At 41.4% G+C, this 15,711-nt stretch overlaps 1 protein-coding gene across 4 annotated transcripts in view; it reads left to right on the top strand.

Moving 5' to 3' along the window:
* QPCT (glutaminyl-peptide cyclotransferase) overlaps positions 1–15,711 on the top strand; it is a 431,934-nt gene that overhangs the window by 260,754 nt on the left and 155,469 nt on the right. For 3 of the 4 annotated variants that reach the window (XM_056566977.1, XM_056566978.1, XM_056566980.1), the window contains one exon: positions 12,786–12,902. The exons of the other annotated variant lie outside the window; for it this stretch is intronic. In XM_056566977.1, the coding sequence (XP_056422952.1) occupies positions 12,786–12,902 (117 nt within the window). The remainder of the gene's footprint in view (positions 1–12,785; positions 12,903–15,711) is intronic. 4 annotated transcript variants of the gene reach the window in all.

Consider the following 15,711-nt stretch of genomic DNA (forward strand, 5'->3'; position numbering starts at 1 on the left):
GTGCAGTGAACATTTACACCCCACAGGTGACTGACAGATTTTTGGAACAGTGGTCCTTGAAAATGAAAAATGTAATTTTTCATTTGCACAGCCCACTGTTACAAAGATCTGTGAAACGCCAGTGGGGTGTAAATGCTCACTACACCTTGTTAGGTTCCTTGAGGGGTTAAGTTTCCCAAATAGTGTCCCATATGCAGTGTTTTTCGCTGTTCTGGCACCATCCTAAATAAGACATGCCCCCTCAAAACCAAAAGCCCAATGTCGCTCCTTCCCTTCTGAGCCCTCTAGTGCACCCGCAGATTACTTTACATCCACATATGAGGTATTTCCTTACTCGAGAGAAATGGGGTTTCAAATTTTGGGGGGCATTTTCACCTATTACCCCCTGTGAAAATGAAAAATTTGGGGTAACATCAGCATTTTAGTAAAAAAATAATAATTTCATTTTCACGTCCACATTTATTGAAAACACCTGTGGGGTGTTAAGGCACACTGTAATACTTTTTACATTCCTTTAGGGGTGTAGTTTCCCAAATAATATACCATGTGGGATGTTTTTCGCTGTTGTGCACCATAGGGGCTTCCTAAATGCGACATGCCCCACAAAAACCATTTCAGAAAAATTTGCTCTCCAAAATCCCATTGTCACTCCTTTTCTGAGCCCTCTAGTGCGCCCACAAAGCACTTTACATCCACATAGGAGGTATTTCTTTACTCGAGAGAAATTGCGATACAAATTTTGGGGGGCTTTTTCACCTTTTACACCTTGTAAAAATAAAAAATATGGGTCTACAAGAACATGTTAGTGTAAAAAATAAAGATTTTGAATTTTCGCCTCCACTTCGTTGCTATTCCTGTGAAACACCTAAAGGGTTAAAAAACTTTCTGAATGTCATTTTGAATATGTTAAGGGGTGCAGTTTTCATAATGGGGTCCCTTATGGGGTATTTCTAACATAAAGACCCTCAAATTCACTTCAAAACTGAACTGGTCGCTGAAAAATTCTGATTTTGAAATTTACTTGAAAAATTGGAAAATTGCTGCTAAACTTTGAAGCCTTCTGATGCCTTCAAAAACATGTCAACTTGATGATGTCAACACAAAGTAGACATATTGGCCCAGATTTATCAAACTTTGGGAGAGAAAAAGTGGAGTGATTTTCCTACAGCAACCAATCACAGCTCAGTTAACTGGCTGCGGTAAAGTGAAAGCTGAACTGTGATTGGTTGCTGTAGGAAAATCACTCCACTTTTTCTCTCACAAAGTTTGATAAATCTAGGCCATTGTATATGTGAATCAATATATAATGTATTTGGTATGTCTATTTTCTTTACAAGAAGAGAGCTTCAAAGTTATAAAAAATTTTCATGAAATTTTGGAATTTTCACCAAGGAAATGATGCAAGTATCGACAAAAATGTACCACTAACATAAAGTAGAATATGTGACGAAAAAAATATCTTGGAAACTATTCTTGGAAGTTCAAACATCCCAGAAAACAAAGGATAGTTATTAATAGTATATAGTACACTTAAATAGACCCCTTCTCCTGTAGGCAAAAGAATCTTTACATCATCAATCATCTTTTGCCTACTGGAGAAGGGGTCTATTTAAGTGCCCTGAAACGCGTCTAGGTCTAGACACAGTCTGAATAGAGCATTAGAAATATGCACTGCTCCTCTAGAATCCGGCATATCTGTTGAAACAAACCGTTTATCCATCTATTGCATCAGGTGGGAGTCTCACCTACCTGCCGCACAGACTTGCTTCACACGCTGTTATATGCACAAATATCCCGTTCTGGCTGGTCAAGCAGAGGTCCGATACCAACACAGCCGCACGCCGCCGCTACGGACCTCCGACGTGGGAGTCTCTTGCCAGAGCCCCGCCGCTAGACGGATTCCAACCATCGCTTACAACACACTAATTTTACCATCATTGGCCCGTCGCAGTACAGAGACCAGCGGACAGGGTGAGAGACAACCAATTCCTAATAATCTGAACAGCTTAGTCTGTTAAACAAAGACTGTTTCCCATTATAGTCATCTAATTGCCGGACTAACAGTCTATGCTGGACAATCGGCTTATAACTTAACAACTACATAAATAGCAGTGCTATACTCATTTCTATATACCATCAGGGCCCAATGGTAAAACATTATACATAATATTGCTCTATCAGTCTTGTTATTTATATTTATGTTTTATTAACCCCTTAACGACGCAGGACGTATATTTACGTCCTGCGCCGGCTCCCGCGATATGAAGCGGGATCGCGCTGCGATCCTGCATCATATCGCGTCGCTCCCGGCGCTCATCAACGGCCGGGACCCGCGGCTAATACCACACATCGCCGATTGCGGCGATGTGCGGTATTAACCCTTTAGAAGCGGCGGTCAAAGCTGACCGCCGCTTCTAAAGTGAAACTGAAAGTGACCCGGCTGCTCAGTCGGGCTGTTCGGGACCGTCGCGGTGAAATCGCGGCGTCCCGAACAGCTGACCGGACACCGGGAGGGCCCTTACCTGCCTCCTCGTTGTCCGATCGACGAATGACTGCTCCGTGCCTGAGATCCAGGCAGGAGCAGTCAAGCGCCGATAATGCTGATAACAGGCGTGTTAATACACGCCATTGATCAGCATAGGAGATCAGTGTGTGCAGTGTTATAGGTCCCTATGGGACCTATAACACTGCAAAAAAAAATTTAAAAAAAAAGTGTTAATAAAGGTCATTTAACCCCTTCCCTAATAAAAGTTTGAATCACCCCCCTTTTCCCATAAAAAAAATTAAACAGTGTAAAAAAAAAAAAAATAAACATATGTATCGCCGCGTGCATAAATGTCCGAACTATAAAAATATATAATTAATTAAACCGCACGGTCAATGGCGTACGCGCAAAAAAATTCCAAACTCCAAAAAAGCGTATTTTGGTCACATTTTATACCATTAAAAAAATGAATAAAAAGTGATCAAAAAGTCCGATCAAAACAAAAATCATACTGATAAAAACTTCAGATCACGGCGCAAAAAATGAGTCCTCATACTGCCCTGTACATGGAAAAATAAAAAAGTTATAGGGGTCAGAAGATGACATTTTTAAACGTATACATTTTCCTGCATGTAGTTATGATTTTTTCCAGAAGTGCGACAAAATCAAACCTATATAAGTAGGGTATCATTTTAACCGTATGGACCTACAGAATAATGATAAGGTGTAATTTTTACCGAAATATGCACTACGTAGAAACGGAAGCCCCCAAAAGTTACAAAATGGCGTTTTTTTTCCGATTTTGTCGCACAATGATTTTTTTTTCCGTTTCGCCATGCATTTTTGGGTAAAATGACTAATGTCACTGCAAAGTAGAATTGGCGATGCAAAAATAAGCCATAATATGGATTTTTAGGTGGAAAATTGAAAGGGTTATGATTTTTAAAAGGTAAGGAGGAAAAAAACGAAGGTGCAAAAACGGAAAAACCCTGAGTCCTTAAGGGGTTAATCACATTTTTTTTATTGATTTTATATTGTGAATAACATTGTATAATAAATTGTCTTGCATTTCTATCAATCAAACTGTCTACAATTTTTGTTCATTGTGTATCATCCTTGAGGTGTGGCTAATATATTATCATTGTTATTGTTTACTATTGTTGATCAGTGGGGACTGATCACTTTAACTACATATACCTCGGACGTTGGTTGTGAGCTGCACACATTAGTTTTCTTGACAGGGAAAAGGACTTATGGTTTTTAGTTAATAGTAAATTTGACTGAAGTAACCAGTGTCCATCAGCTGCTGTCAGGGCAAATAAAATCATGGGGTGCATCAAAAGGGGCATGAATGCCCATGACAAGGAAATAATTCTACTACTGTACAAATCACTAGTCAGACCACACATGGTTTACTGTGTACAGTACTGGGCACCAGTGTACAAGAAAGATATAGTGGAGCTGGAGAGGGTTAAAAGATGGACAACCAGAGTAATAATGGGAATGGGAGGACTAGAGTACACAGAAAGATTATCAGAATTAGGGTTATTTCATTTAGAAAAAAGAAGGCTTAGGGGAGACCAAATAACTATGTATACTTATATAAGGGGCAGTCCAGAGATCTCTCGTATGACCTATTTATACCCAGAATTGTATCTACAACAAGGGGGTATGTTTAGAGGAAAGAAGGTTTTTACACCAGCACAGATGGGGGTTCTTTACTGTAAGAGCAGTAAGACTGTGAAACTTTCTTCCAGGGGAAGTGGTCATGGTGAGGGACCTGGATGCATTTCTGGAGAGTAATAATATTATGCATACATTTTATTTTAATTAACCCCTAAGGACATGTGCCATAAATGTATGGTGCTGCATAGCTTTACTTTGCTCACAGAGCCATACATTTGCGGCATGGCTGTGACGCGAGTGCAGGAGCTGCGCTCACTTCATTCACGGCGGGTCCCAGTGGCTGTCAGTGCTGATGTCTGCCATTAACCCCTCACATGCCGTGAGCAATACAGATCACGGCATCTGCGGCAGTTAAAATGGCTGAACTGATCGCCCGCAGCACTGCCGTGGGGATCAGATCGGCCAAGATGGCAAACGGGGGTCCCCTCAACTGCCTCCATCCATCTCCTGGGGTCTTCTGCTCTGGTCTGCGAGCAGAAGATCGCTGATAATACTGATCAGTGCTATGCCCCGTGCAAGCACTGAACAGTATTAGAAATCTAATGATTGCAATAAATAGTCCCCTATGGGGACTAAAAAAGTCTAAAATAAATGTTAAAAAAAAGTTTTTTTTAAATTGAAAAGCCCCTCCCCAATAAAGTTTGAAATCGCCCCTTTTCCCCATATTAATACAAAAAAGCATAAAAAATTATAAATAATAAACATATTTGGTATCGTCACGTCCGTAAATGTCCAAACTATAAAAATATAATGTTAATGAATCCCTAACGCAAACAGCGTAAACGTAAAAAGAAAAAAAAAGTCCCAAATTTCTGCTTTTTTGTCACCTCCGGCCTTAAAAAAAAATGTAGTAAAAAGCGATCAAAAATTAACATATACACAAATGTGGTACTAAAACAAACTACAGATCATGGCGCATAAAATGAGCCCTTACACATCCGTAGATACAGAAAAAGAAGAAAGCTAGAGGTGGTCAAAATAGGGCAATTTTAAACATACTGATTTTGTAAAAAAAAGTTTGAGATTTTTTTAAAAGCAGTACAATAATAGAAATGTATGTAACCCAGGGTATCATTTTAATTGTATTGATCCAGAGAATAAAAAAACATGTAATTTTGACCGTAAAGGGTACAGCGTGAAAACGAAACCCCACAAATTTTTGCAATATTATGATTTTCGTTTAAATTTCCTTACACAAAAAATATTTTTGGGGTTTACCATACATTTTAGGGTAAAATGAGTGATGTCATTACAAAGTACAACTGGTCATGCAAAAAACAAGCCCTCATATGTGTCTGTGAATAGAAATATAAAAGAGTTATGGATTTTAGAAGGTGAGGAGGAACAAAAATGAAAATGCAAATATAAAATTGGCTGTGTCCTTAAGGTCAGAATGGGCTGTGTCCTTAACCTCTTCAGGACATAGGGCGTATGGATACGCCCTGCATCCCGAGTCCTTAAGGACCGAGGGCGTATCCATACGCCCGTGGGAATTCCGGCCCCCACCGCTAGCCGGTTGGGGACCGGAGCCGGATGCCTGCTGAAATCGTTCAGCAGGCATCCTGGCATATCGCCCAGGGGGGTCATTATGCCCCCCCATGTCGGCGATCGCCGCAGATCGCTGGACAATTCAGTCCAGCGATCTGCGGCGATTCCGGGTCAATCGGGTCTCCGGTGACCCAGTGACCCGGAATTATTGGCTGATCGGGGCCGTCAGAGACGGCCCCGAACAGCCAGAGCCTGCAGGGGTGAGGTGGCACTGGTGCCACCTCACGATCGCCCTGATTCGTCGGCCGGATTACCGGCCGACCAATCAGGGCGCCTGCTGCGGGTGTCACTCCCGCACCCGCTCCGCCCCTCTTCCGGAGGACGTGAGCGGGTGCGGGAAGACGACCCCCAGTGCTGGGGACCCCGATCCCCGGCGCCCCTGTTGGGATCGGGGCCCCAGGAGCAGCTGCGGCGGCGAGGGACAGTCCAGCGATGAAGCAACAGCAGGAGGTGAGTTACAGCCTCCTGCTGTTGCTTAGCAACAGCTCCCAGCATGCAAAAAGGGCATGCTGGGAGCTGTAGTTATGCAACAGCAGGAGGCAGACCACCACAACTCCCAGCATTCCCTTATGGGCATGCTGGGACTTATGGTTTTGCAACAGCTGGAGGCACATTCTTTCTATGGAAAAGTGTACCTTCAGCTGTTGTCTAACTACAACTCCCAGCTTGCACAAACAGCTAAAGTGCATGCTGGGAGTTGTAGTGGTGCATCTGCTGGTTGCATAACTACAACTCCCAGCATGCCCGTTGGCTGTCGGTGACTGCTGAGAGTTGTAGTTTTGCAACAGCTGAAGGCACACTGGTTGTGAAACTCAAGAGTTTTTTTTTACCTAACTCAGTGTTTCACGACCGGTGTGCCTCCAGCTGTTGCAAACTACAACTCTCAGCAGTCACCTTACACCATGCACCGTACATGCTGGGAGTTGTAGTTTTGCAACAGCTGCAGGCACACTGGTTGTGAAACACTGAGTTAGGTCACAAACTCAGTGATACATAACCAGTGTACCTACAGTTGTTGCAAAACTACAACTCTCAGCAGTCACCGACAGCCAACGGGCATGCTGGGAGTTGTAGTTATGCAACAGCTGGATGCCCCCCCCCCCAATGTGAACGTACAGGGTACACTCACATGGGCGGAGGATTACAGTAAGTATCTGGCTGCAAATTTGAGCTGCCGCAAACTTTCTGCTGCAGCTCAAATTGCCAGCGAGAAATTACTGTGAACCCCCCGCCCGTGCGACTGTACCCTAAAAACACTACACTACACTACCACAAAAAATAAAATAAAAAGTAAAAAACACTACATATACACATACCCCTACACAGCCCCCCTCCCCTCCCCAATAAAAATGAAAAACGTCTGGTACGCCACTGTTTCCAGAACGGAGCCTCCAGCTGTTGCAAAACAACTCCCAGTATTGTCGGACAGCCGTTGACTGTCCAGGCATGCTGGGAGTTTTGCAACAGCTGGAGGCACCCTGTTTGGGAATCACTGGCGTAGAATACCCCTATGTCCACCCCTATGCAATCCCTAATTTAGGCCTCAAATGCGCATGGCGCTCTCACTTTGGAGCCCTGTCGTATTTCAAGGCAACAGTTTAGGGTCACATATGGGGTATCGCCGTACTCGGGAGAAATTGTGTTACAAATTTTGGGGGGTATTTTCTGCTTTTACCCTTTTTAAAAATGTAAAATTTTGGGGAAAACAAGCATTTTAGGTAAAAAAAAAAAAATAATTTTTACATATGCAAAAGTCGTGAAACACCTGTGGGGTATAAAGGTTCACTTAACCCCTTGTTACGTTCCCCGAGGGGTCTAGTTTCCAAAATGGTATGCCATGTGGTTTTTTTTTGCTATCCTGGCACCATAGGGGCTTCCTAAATGCGGCATGCCCCCAGAGCAAAATTCGCTTTCAAAAAGCCAAATGTGACTCCTTCTCTTCTGAGACCTGTAGTGCGCCAGCAGAGCACTTTTCACCCCCATATGGGGTGTTTTCTGAATCGGGAGAAATTGGGCTTCAAATTTTTAGGGGTATTTTCTGCTATTACCCTTTTTAAAAATAAAAATTTTTTGGGAAAACAAGCATTTTAGGTAAAATTTTTTTTTTTTTTTTACATTTGCAAAAGTCGTGAAACACCTGTGGGGTATTAAGGTTCACTTTATCCCATGTTACATTCCCCGAGGGGTCTAGTTTCCAAAATGGTATTCCATGTGGGTTTTTTTTTGCTGTTCTGGCACCATAAGGGCTTCCTAAAGGTAACATGCCCCCCAAAAACCATTTCAGAAAAACGTACTCTCCAAAATCCCCTTGTCGCTCCTTCCCTTCTGAGCCCTCTACTGCGCCCGCCGAACATTTTACATAGACATATGAGGTATGTGCTTACTCGAGAGAAATTGGGCTACAAATACAAGTAAAAATTTTGTCCTTTTACCCCTTGTAAAAATTCTAAAATTGGGTCTACAAGAACATGTGAGTGTAAAAAATGAAGATTGTGAATTTTCTCCTTCACTTTGCTGCTATTCGTGTGAAACACCTAAAGGGTTAAAACACTTACTGAATGTCATTTTGAATACTTTGGGGGGTGTAGTTTTTATAATGGGGTCATTTATGGGGTATTTCTAATATGAAGACCCTTCAAATCCACTTCAAACCTGAACTGGTCCCTGAAAAATACTGAGTTTGAAAATTTTGTGAAAAATCGGAAAATTGATGCTGACCGTTGAAGCCCTCTGGTGTCTTCCAAAAGTAAAAACACGTCAATTTTATGATGCAAACATAAAGTAGACATATTGTATATGTGAACCAAAAAAAAATGTATTCGTAATATCCATTTTCCTTACAAGCAGAAAGCTTCAAAGTTAGAAAAATGCTAAATTTTCAAATTTTTCATCAAATTTACGGATTTTTCACCAAGAAAGGATGCAAGTATCGACAAAAATTTACCACTATGTTAAAGTAGAATATGTCACGAAAAAACAATCTCGGAATCAGAATGATAACTAAAAGCATTCCAGAGTTATTAATGATTAAAGTGACAGTGGTCAGATGTGCAAAAAACGCTCCGGTCCTTAAGGCCAAAATGGGCTCCGTCCTGAAGGGGTTAAGGTCAGAATGGGCTGTGTCCTTAAATGGGTACTCCGGTGAAAACCTTTTTTTCTTTTAAATCAACTGGTGCCAGAAAGTTAAACATATTTGTAAATTACTTCTATTAAAAAATCTTAATCCTTCAAGTACTTATTAGCTGCTTAATGCTACAGAGGAAATTCCTTTCTTTTTGGAACACTGATGACATCACGAGTACAGTGCTCTCTGCTGACATCTCTGTCCATTTTAGAAACCGTGCATAGCAGATGTATGCTAAGGGCAGCATGGTGGCTTAGTGGTTAGCACTGCTGCCTTGCAGTGCTGGGGCAACAATAAATAAATGAAGACTTATTATTATTATTATAACGTCAGCAGAGAGCACTGTGCTCATGATGTCATCAGAGAGCATTCCAAAAAGAAAAGAATTTCCTCTGTAGTATTCAGCAGCTAATAAGTACAGGAAGGATTAAGATTTTTTAATAGAAGTAATGTAAAAATCTGTTTAACTTTCCGGAGCCAGTTGATTTAAAAGAAAAAAGGTTTTCACCGGAGTACCCCTTTAACACCTTAAGGACCATGGACGTGTATACACGTCCAGGCTGAATGCACACAGCCGGGACCCTGCCGCAATGTCGGGACTGAAGTAAACTTCAGTCCCGGCATTTTAACCCTTACAGCGCGGTCGGAAGCGACCGCGAGCTGTAAGGAGTTTTGACAGAGGGAGGGGGCTCCCTCTGTCTCTCTCCTGAAGCACCCTGCAACTATCGCGGGGTGCTGCTGCTTACCTGGGAAGCCAGGGGTCTTTACCAGGACCCCCAGGCCTGCCCCGGTTATTGCCTGATAGGACGTGCCTGAGGCACGTTCTGATATGCTGCCTGCTAGTGTAAAACTGGCAGGCAGCATATAACTGCAATGCTTTGGAATACTAAGTATTCCAAAGCATAAAAAAAAAGTGTAAAAAAATATAAAATAAATAAAAGTGTAAAAAATAAAGTGTAAAGACAATAAATGTAAAAAAAAAGTGTAAAAAATGTAAAAAAAATTATAAAAATATATTAATTAAATAAATATAATCCAAAATAAAAATGGATAATGTGTAGGATCACACGGCGCACATCAGCAGCATATTACATGCTTCGGCTGCCCGCCAGCAGTCACGATAATGAACTCCCTGCTGCGGCTAGGTAGCTTTGTGTGTCCACTCATAGCGGCGGATTTCCCGCCGGCAGTCATGAGCGGACCCACTGAGCTACCCAGCCGCAGCAGTGATCTCGCCCCTTGTGACTGCTGCCGGGGGGAATCCGCAGTGTGAAATAAGCCGCGGATGTGCTCTGTGCCCCTACACTGCGTACCGTTCATACTGCGTTTGTGCAGTGTTAGAGGTATCCGTCAGCATCACGTCAATAAGAGTGATGCTGACGTATACTGTAGCATCTCCATTTATTTCTGAATGAGACTTCTACAGTATACATTGGCATCCCTTTTTTGACATGACAACGGGCACCTGTACTGCAGAAACGCAGTATGAATGGGGACTATTCATATAATGATGCCCTTAAAGCCAAAGGGGGCTCCTCTCATTCTTGGTCCTACCAGGCGGTCAAGCAACCAGATATAGCCTAAGTAGGGGTACTGCCCAGCCCCGGACGAACAGGGTGATAAAATATGGGGCGTATTTCCTCCATTTCAAAGCGACTTACCAAAATGATGTCCCACAAATAAATAATTTGTGGGAAAAAAAAGCTAATTTCTATTTTTTCCACTGACTTTGAAATAATTCTAGCCACACAATAAGGGCTCAATGTACTCACTTTTGCCCTATGTGAATACTTTAGGGGACGTATTTTCGAAAATGGGGTCACTTCTGGGGGTGCGGTATTGTTCTGACAGCTAGAATGCTTTGCAAGTTGAAGTGCGGCCCATAATTTACCAAAATATGGTCTAAGCGGGGATATTACCGAACACGGGACAAACAGAGTAATAAAATATGTGGTGCGTTTTCTACTTTTCAGATGCAATGTACAAAAAATATGTCCCACAAATGATGCAATTGTGAAAAAAAAAGAAAATTTAAATTTTTCCACTGATTTTGTATCCATTCCAGCCACACAAAAAGGACCACAAAGTACTCCCTTTTGGTCTAGATGAATACTTTAGGGGGGTGTAGTTTCCAAAATGGGGTCACTTGTGGGGGTTCTGTATGGTTCTGGCAGCTAAAACCCTTTGCAGGCGTGAAGTGCAGCCTACAATCCATTCGGCCTAAAATGATGCCCTGAAAGCCAAATGGCGCTCCTCTCTTTCTGGGTCCTACCATGCGGCCAAGGAACCAAATATGGCTTAAGCGGGGGTATTTCCAAACACGGGCCGAGCAGCTTAATAAAATATAGGGTAAATTTCTTCCAATATCAGAAGTGATATACAAAAACATGCCCCACAAATGATGCATTTGTGAAAAAATGCAAATTTCGAATTTTTAACACTGACTTTGTAATAATTCCTGCCAAAAAACTATGGTGTTAAAATACTCACTGTACACCCTAGCGAATACCTTGAAGGGTCTAGTTTTTAAAATGGGGTCATTTGGGGGGTGTTCCTATGTTCTACCACCTTCAAATTTCTGCAAACCTTGCATAGCACATAAAAAAAAGTGTATAAAAAATTTACTTTTCAAATTTTCAAACTTTCAAGTTAAATTGTTAGGCTTCTAATTAATTTAAAATGTGAATTAAAAACAAATAAAAATGCTGTCAAATTAAAGTAGACATCTGAAAGTATAAGTTTCATAAACTATTTGGTCAGTAAGTATAAATATATACAACCTATTAGTGTTAAAATAGCAAAAAATCTTAATTTTTCATGATTTTTTGCTTTGTAAAAAAAAAAAACTACAAATGATATCGGCTTACTTTTACTATGTACATGAAGGACAACTTGTGACAAAAAAACAATGTCAGAATTATTGGCAAAACGTTACCAGAGTTATTCTCTAATAAAGACAGACATCCCCGATTTGAAAAAACAGGCCTAGTCTTTCAGGAGCGTACAGGTTTACCGTATTTTTCGTCCTATAGGATGCACCGGCGTATAAGACGCACCCAATTTTTAGGGGCAAAATCTAAAAAAATTAAGATTTTGAACCCAATAGTGGTCTTCAACCTGCGGACCTCCAGATGTTGCAAAACTACAACTCCCAGCATGCCCGGACAGCCGTTGGCTGTCCGGGCATGCTGGGAGTTGTAGTTTTGCAACATCTGGAGGTCCGCAGATTGAAGACCACTGCATAGGAGGTAATACTCACGTGTCCCCGCCGCTCCGGACCCGTCACCGCTGCCCTGGATGTCGCTCCATCGCTGTCGCCGTGTCCCCGTCGCTCCGGAACGTCTCTGCTGCCGGCCGGGTATCCTCGCTCTCCGTCGCCGCCATCACGTCGTTACGCACGCCGACGCACGTACGCGACGACGTGATGACGAGGAAGGAGAGCGCCGGCATACAGGGTATCCCTGAACGGAGAAGACACCGAGGAGGTAGGTAAGGTCCCTCCCGTGTCCTGTAAGCACTAACCCGGGCTATTCTGTCGGGCTGTTTGGGACCGCCGCGGTGAGATCGCGGCGGTCCCGAACAGCCCGACTGAACAGCCGGGTTAGTGTCATTTTCCCTTCAGACGCGGCGGTCAGCTTTGATCGCCGTGTCTGAAGGGTTAATACAGGGCATCACCGCGATCGGTGATGTCCTGTATTATCCGCGGGTCCCGGCCATTGATGGCCGCAGGGACTGCCGCGATAGGGGTGTATTCGCCGTATAAGACGCACCGACTTTTTCCCCCCCAGTTTTGGGGAAGAAAAAGTGCGTCTTATACGGCGAAAAATATGGTACTTGTGTTGGTCCTTAAGGGGTTAAGGGGTTAAGATCACCATAAGAAATGCTGATGTTTATACAGTTTCCTAATGTGTTTGTTTATAGTTGCTTTCTTTTTTCCTTTAGAAAGAAGACTACATAATCTTGCACTACTAAAGAATCATCCCTCAGAAATATTATATTTTTTAAGCAGTTTGCAAGCAAGACAAGTTGATGATGATCATTTACCATTTTTACAAAGAGGTAAAATACAGCAATAATGAAGTTTTGTATTTTAATGTGTGCTTTATCCTAATTCTCCAAACAATCTACACAAAAAGAAGGTTGCAGCAGCACTCTACTGTATATCAAGCAGCACTCTAACTGAGGGAGGGTGTCACTCCCTCTCACACACAAAGTAACAAAAATAGAAATAGCCAGCACAACAACCACATACAAGGATGATAGGATGAATGCCACCATTTTTTTTTTGGGGGGGGGGGGGGATTTGTGTATGTGCCACAACGACATTCATCCGTGTATTAGTAGTTGTGCTGGCTATTTGTTTCAGTCTGTTAGATGTTTGTTTGGAATAAAATGTTGTGTGTGTGTATATATATATATAGATGAAGAAAATCTGCAGCACTACTCATCCAATATAGCAGCGAGTGCCAGCGCCTCAGACCCGATCAAAGTCCATGTAATATAGATGTAGAAAAAGCGCAGCACTCCTCAGATACGTGAAAAAAATAGTGGTTTATTGGCTCACATAGCAGCAACGTTTCTGTCCTACCATAGGACCATTTTCAAGCTTGTAAATGATCCTATGGTAGGACAGAAACGTTGCTGCTATGTTAGCCAATAAACCACAATTTTTTTCACGTATCTGAGGAGTGCTGCGTTTTTTCTACATCTATATATAGATAGATAGGTAGATATATATGTAAAACTATTCAGTTTAAAAAAAAATCAACTCTCCAGAATTCCCTTTACTGGGTTAATTTTCAGTGTTTTTGTGTTGATCTTTTTAGGATGATTATAAGGGAAATGAAGCAACAGCTTGGGAGCCTTATTTGTAGAAATGTCACAGAAATTTGAGCAACTTTTTACTAAAATGATTTTGACTAAAATTACTTTGCAATACACTTTTGCTTTTTCACTTTTCAGTTGTTGCTGTTTTATGAAGTGTGACTTTAAAAAAAAAAAAAGTTGCAGATTTGTTGCAATGTTCTCATTCATACTATCAACATACACCAGCCTCCTATAAGTGCACAAACTCTTGTCCTCATGTCTTTATTAGCGATGTAATGTGCATGTAGGAATGCGCTTACATATTTGGTAGACCTGCCCTGGATTCAAACCATTTTGGTCAGCGGTAGAGGGAGCAATCCGTATTACACATTCTTCATTTGCAGGCTTCTCATCTGACTCGGTTGTACCAAACAAGTCATCAGCCTTTTACAGACCACATAAAAGGGCCCATTTATTGGCTGCTGCCAAATCTTTAAGTCCCTTAACCCCTTAAGGACCAACACAAGTAAACCTGTACGCCCCTGAAAGACCAGGCCTGTTTTTTTAAATCGGGGATGTCTGACTCCGGTGGAAAACTTTTTTTTTTTATAAACTGGTGGCAGAGAGTTAAACAGATTTGTAAATTACTTCTATTAAAAAAAATCTTAATCCTTCCAGTACTTATTAGCTGCTGAATACTAAAGAGGAAATTCTTTTCTTTTTGGAACACAGAGCTCTCTGCTAACATCAAGACCACAGTGCTCTCTGCTGACATCTCTGTCCATTTTAGGAACTGTCCAGTAGGCCCTGTGTAGGAAAAATCCCCATAGAAAACATATGCTGCTCTGGACAGTTCCTAAAATGGACAGCGATGTCAGCAGAGAGCACTGTGTTCAAAAAAGAAAAGAATTTTTATCTGTAGTATTTAGCATCTAATAAGTACTGGAAGGATTAAGATTTTTTTTATAGAAGTAATTTACAAATCTGTTTAACTTTCTGGCACCAGTTGATGGCCAGAATGGCACCGGAGTACCCCTTTAATTAGAGAATAACTCTGGTAACGTTTTGCCAATCACGATAATTCTGACACAGTTTTTTTTTGTCAGAAGTTGTCCTTCATGTACATAGTAAAAGTAAGCCGATATCAAGTTTTTTATTTTACAATGCAAAAAATCATGAAATGAAAAAAAAAGATTTTTTAACACTAATACGTTGCAAATATTTATACTTTCTGACCAAATAGTTTATGTAACATATACTTTCAGATGTCTACTTTATTTTTAAAGCATTTCTTTTGTTTCTAAGAAAAATTTTAATTAATTAGAAGCCTAGCAATTTAACTTGAAATTTTCTAAATTTTCTTAATTTGAAAAGTACATCTTTTTTTATGTGCTATTCAAGGTTTGCAGAAATTTGAAGGTGGTAGAACATAGGACCCCCCCCCCCCCCCCCAAATGACCCCATTCTAAAAATTAGACCCCCTCAAGGTGTTCGCTAGGGGGTACAGTGAGTATTTTAACACCATAGTTTTTTGGCAGGAATTATTACAAAGTCAGTATTAAAAATTAGCTTTTTTTCACAAATGCATCATTTGTCGTACATATTTTTTGTACACAGCTTCTGATATTGAAGGACCCAGAAGGAGAGGAATGCCATTTGGCTTTCAGGGCATCATTTTAGGCCGAATGGACTATAGGCCGCACTTCATGCCTGCAAAGGGTTTTAGCTGCCAGAACCATACAGAACCCCCACAAGGGACAACCATTTTGGAAACTACACCCCCTAAAGTATTCACCTAGACCAAAAAGTTTGTACTTTGAGTTTTTGTGTTGCTGGCATGCTTAAAAAGTCAGTGGAAAATTAAAAATTTTCTTTTTTCTTTTTCACAAATGCATAATTTGTGGGACATATTTTTTGTACATTGCATCTGCAAAGTAGAAAATGCTCTATATTTTATTACGCTGTTCGTCCCGTGTTTGCTAATACCCCCGCTTAGGCCATATTTGGTTGCATGGCCACATGGTGCGACCCAAAATGAGAGAAGCACCATTTGGCTTTCAGG

The sequence above is a fragment of the Hyla sarda genome, chromosome 3, assembly GCF_029499605.1.
Source record: "Hyla sarda isolate aHylSar1 chromosome 3, aHylSar1.hap1, whole genome shotgun sequence".
NCBI classification, from domain to species: domain Eukaryota; kingdom Metazoa; phylum Chordata; class Amphibia; order Anura; family Hylidae; genus Hyla; species Hyla sarda.